Below are 4,748 nucleotides of genomic sequence, written 5' to 3'. Positions count from 1 at the left end.
TGCGACTCTTCTTCCGAACAAAACGAGATGCACAACGACACCCCAAACTTCTCCATGCCCCGCGGGAAGAGCAAAACGGTTTTGGCAGCTTCACCGATGGAGAAAGCAGTCCTGACCCATTTTTTTCCTCCCCTCCTGTTCATCCCCTTTGTCCCCACCCCACCCCTCTGTCCCCCGGCCGCCCGATCCCTCGCGTCGCCAGTGTGGGCTTTACACCGTCGCCCCCAGCATGGCATCTGTCCCCGTCAGGATCTCGTTCTGGTTGGAATCCAGTCCAAAAAATTTGACCTTGAGTCCGTCGATCGGGTGGACCACGGGCACTAAGGTGATTTTGGGGAAAGTCCTGGTAGCAAGCTCGAAGCGGCTGGTGCTAGCCAACTCGATGGCCAACGCCTTGAGGAAGAGCTTGGCCAGGTGCTTGCCCAGACAGGTCCGTACGCCTCCTCCAAAGGGGAGGTAGTGGAACCTGCCATCCTTGTCTTCACTTCGACCCTGCCCAAAGCGGTCGGGGTCAAAGACATCCACGTCCTTGAAGACGGGGGCGGTGTCATGGGTGTCCCGGATGCTGTACATGACACTCCAGCCTTTGGGGATCTGGAAACCCTGCAGAGAAGAGGGAAGGGGTGGAAAGAAAACCAGAGAGAGTCAACCCTACTGCAAAGAAAGAGGAGGACAAGATAAAGCCATTTCCCTTTGTTTGCTTTTCCCTATTTTTGGGGGGTTTATTACTCGTGCATGACGCAAATTTAAGAGACAACCAGAGAGCGCAGCGCAAAGGGCTGAGAGATGGGAATCCTGGGTTTATTCCTGCCTCTATCCCAGGGATCCACCGCATGAGCCGTTGCTATTTATTTGTTTTGCGGTCGCTGGCGGGAGTCGCCAAGCAGGAACCCCGCTGTGCTCGACTGCCGCTGAGCAAAGGGAAGCAGCATTTCTCGCACCCGTGCCGTGCCCCACGCGCCAGCCAGCCCTCCCCAAAGCATCCTATGGCTTTACTCCCCCCCCGCCGCCTGCCAGCCCCACACACCCAATGCACATGTCAGGGCCTGGGCGATGAGAAACGGGGCGGATTTATCATCCCCTGAGCACTTTAAAAGGTTTCCGACTCAAACCATTACATTGGTAGGATTTACAGTGACAAAGCCAGGTCTCAAGATTTTTGTTTTTGCTAGTAGGAAATTCCAGCCATTGCGGTGAGTAATCCGCCTGTCATCCGGCAGCCTGGAGGTGCCCTTTGCAGTAAACCTTTCCCCTGTCACACCCCAGTTCAGATTTTGGCGTCAAACGCTGTCACGAGTTGCTCTTTGAAGCTTCACGCCTGTCTCCAATTTGACAACCCGAGCACGGCCCTTCCCTGCCAATGGGCCAGTTCCCATCACCCTCCTCTGAATCCAGACCTATTCCACCTCCCATCACCAGCAGGACCTAATTTGTCCTCCCCGGGGTCTTATCTAAGCCAAGCTCAAGCAAGTTTTGCAAGAACATGCGAAAGACTGTTTTGGGGAGGTCACCCCAGAGAGATGGCAATACTCACGTCCAGCTCGAAGGTTTGCAGCACCGTCCGGTACCCCCCGGAGATGGGAGTGAAGAGGCGAAGGACCTCCTTGATGACGCAGTCCAGGTAGTGGAGGCTGCTGATGTTCTCGAGGCGGAGGGAGCCCTCGCAGATGCAGCCGTTGTGGAGGATGCCCTTGCTGCGCAGCTCCTCCCGCATCTTCTCCAGGACACGAGGGTGTTTGAGGAGTTGCATGATCAGAGAGGTGCTGGCGCTGGCTGTGGTGGCGTAGGCAGCAAAGATGAGCTCCAAGGTGCCATCCTGGAAGACAAGAGCAAAGCCAGAGTAAGACACAGGGGACGGCACATCAAGGGACAGGCACACAGGCTGCCATGGGGTGGTTTTTTTCCCCAAGAGGTCTCCAGTCTGGTCATGTCTCACTGCAAGGTCTCTTCTTGTGCAGGCACAAATCTTGGACATCTGCCATGGGGAGCTTCCTGCAGAGACTTGGAGGATGCTGAGGGCCAGACAGGCAGGAGAAAAAAGCCTGGGGATGGCTCCTGATAGCACACGAAGCTATGCCATGACCCTGCTGCAGATAACCTGCCGAGAGCTCATGTGCCCTGCAAATGGGGCACCATAAAACTGGATGGGTCAAGGGGTGAAGCTGGTCAAGGCTGAAAGCTTCAGCAAACTTGTACAGTCTTTCCGTATTCCCTGGAAATGCTTTTTAGAAAGGGTTAAGCATGATCTGAAAATAAATATGGCCCATAGGAAAGCAACAGGAGCAGGTCCAGAGGAGGCCATGGAGACGGTCCGAGGGCTGGAGCAGCTCCCGTGCGAGGACAGGCTGAGAGAGTTGGGGGTGTGCAGCCTGGAGAAGAGAAGGCTCCGGGGAGACCTTCCAGCACCTCCCAGTGCTGAAAGGGGGCTACAGGAGAGATGGGGGGGCTCTGGGTCAGGGGGTGCAGGGACAGGACAAGGGGGAACAGTTTGAAGCTGAGAGAGGGGAGATTGAGCTGAGATATTGGGAAGAAATGTTTTCCTGTGCGGGGGGTGAGGCAGTGGCCCAGGGGGCCCAGAGGAGCTGTGGATGCCCCATCCCTGGAGGGGTTCAAGGCCAGGCTGGATGAGGCTTTGGGCAACCTGGGCTAGTGGGAGGTGTCCCTGCCCATGGCAGGGGGTTGGAACTGGATGATCTTGAAAGTCCCTTCCAACCCAAACCATTCTGTGATTCCACAATTCTGTGAACTGGCTTGTTGGCACCATAACCCACCAGCCCAGGATTCACCTGCAGCTCCAACAACACATTGTGGTCCCCCAGCTCTCACTGACCGCCTCAGGTCTGCCACAAAACATCCTTCGTACAGCAGCTCACGCTCTGCTCTTCGTGGAGCCCCTGCCCTGGGCACAACAAGGACAAGGTGACCACGGGGAAGATCTTTACCTTCAGCTCCTGCATGGTGAGCTCCTTGCCGTGCTCTTTGCCGCTCTCTATCAGGATGTCCAATGCATCGGCATAGTCCTTGCCCTGTGTGTTTTGCAGTTTCTCCTGGATGGCTTTCTCCAGCCCCTTCTGCAGCGTCTCACGTGCTCGGATGCCCTGTGGAACAGGAAGCCATCAGACCACGCAGAACACAACGTTAGCATCCCCATCCACATCTCAGAGTCCCCAGGAGCCGGAGACGTGCTCAGGACAACGTCTCATTAATACAACTGCAATTGCAGGTGTCCAAAGAGAAGAATAAAGATGCTGAAGTTGTTTCCTGGGCAGGAGGAGCAAGCCCGGAGCGGGCAAGATTACAGGCAAGAGCAATCAGCACCTACGTGCAAATGATAGGTCTGATGTGGGAGCCCCAGTACTGCACCAGTTCACAGGCCTCCCACTCACCCTGGGATATATGGCAGTCCTTGGGAAAATTGTCTCTCAAAGAAAAGTCAATTCATCCAAAAGGATCCTCTTCCCAGGAGCGTAATGGGCTTCCCGAGCATTTTTATCACCTGGTCTCAGTAAAGCAATTCCGATCTGAGTGCAGCTGCACTGAGCTAACCTGTTGCTGTAAATGCCTGGGGGCTGCAAATGGTTGGGGTCATTCAGGTGGTCAAATATTCGAGGTGATAATCACAAAAAAAATTTTTAAACCCTTGAAATTCTGTTACCAAAATTCCCTATGAGAAAATATAAATTTTTGTCTATGCTTTTTATTATATTTTCATTTAGCATCATTCATCAAAAATTAGAAGAGTTCATAGAAGGTCTACTGACCTGTTTCGCCCTGGGGACAGGTGGGAATTAACAGGAGAAGGGTCCCACAAACAGAAAAATACAGCAAAACAGCCACTGAGGAAAAATTACCCATTAAATCTGGGCAAATCCTGACTGTGCTCTCTCTCGCATCGAACCACACAGTCCCTAGCACTCTAAACACCTATGAATGGATCCCCCTCTCCACTCTACCAAAACAGAACTTTGTAGCCCAAAAATGGACCTGCTTCTAGAAGTCAGAAGACATCCCACCAAGAACCTGTAGAGATGAGTATTAGCCACTGCCCCATTAATCCCAATAATTTGGTGTTATGAGCTGGTGGAGGACTCATCCCAAATCTCTCACCCTCCTGTAGCCACTGAAGGGCAGATCCACAGGCAAGGAGAAGACATTCTCCACGAACTGCTGGTAGACCTCGAAGAGACGGTTGAGCTCCTCATCAGGGATGCGGAAGCCCAGCAGGACACGGATGGCCATGCGGAAGGTGAGCTTCTGGGTCTCGTGGTAGACGTTGATGGACTCAGGGTTGCTACTCCAGGCCCGAAGGGTGTCTTTGATCACCAGCTGGATCTTGGGGAGATAGCTCTCCAGTGCCTCGTGGCTGAAGATTTTGGAGAAAACCTACAAAAGGAAAGAAGCAGAGATTTCTACACAGTCCAAACATCCTCCTCTTTGCCTTCTCTAGTACCCAGCTTCTGTCTGTAAAATTGGACATCAGAGGTCCACTTAGCAGAAAGACTCATTATCATCCAGAATTCATCATCCAGCATCATCAACTTCTAAAATATCTGCCAAACAGGGTCAATGGAGAAATATCAGCTGACAGATCCTCCACAGCTCAATCCCTCCCACAACCAAAACAAGTGATGGGCAATGACACGGCGCAAACCAGAGAAGGGAGGAAACGCTTCACCCCCCTACATGGCAGGACAGATGGAGGTGGATCTCCTGCAGCTCCAGGTCTCATGGTTCCCAGTAGCATCCCC

The 4,748-nt window shown here is 53.2% G+C and overlaps 1 protein-coding gene across 1 annotated transcript; it reads right to left on the bottom strand.

The window, feature by feature from the left end:
• Positions 1 to 201: 201 nt before the first annotated feature.
• LOC104471239 (cytochrome P450 26B1) lies at positions 202 to 4,409 on the bottom strand (the record flags this gene model as incomplete). The annotated part of the gene is given in 4 exon segments (XM_010086508.1): positions 202 to 603; positions 1,535 to 1,816; positions 2,943 to 3,098; positions 4,108 to 4,409. Coding segments are annotated over 4 exon segments (1,133 nt in total), but the record flags the coding sequence as incomplete, so codon positions are not given.
• Positions 4,410 to 4,748: the final 339 nt, after the last annotated feature.

This window comes from Pterocles gutturalis, unplaced genomic scaffold, assembly GCF_000699245.1.
Source record: "Pterocles gutturalis isolate BGI_N339 unplaced genomic scaffold, ASM69924v1 scaffold7961, whole genome shotgun sequence".
NCBI lineage: Eukaryota > Metazoa > Chordata > Aves > Pterocliformes > Pteroclidae > Pterocles > Pterocles gutturalis.
Note: the sequence above shows the minus strand (reverse complement) of the source record. Positions and strands in the feature narration are given on the sequence as shown.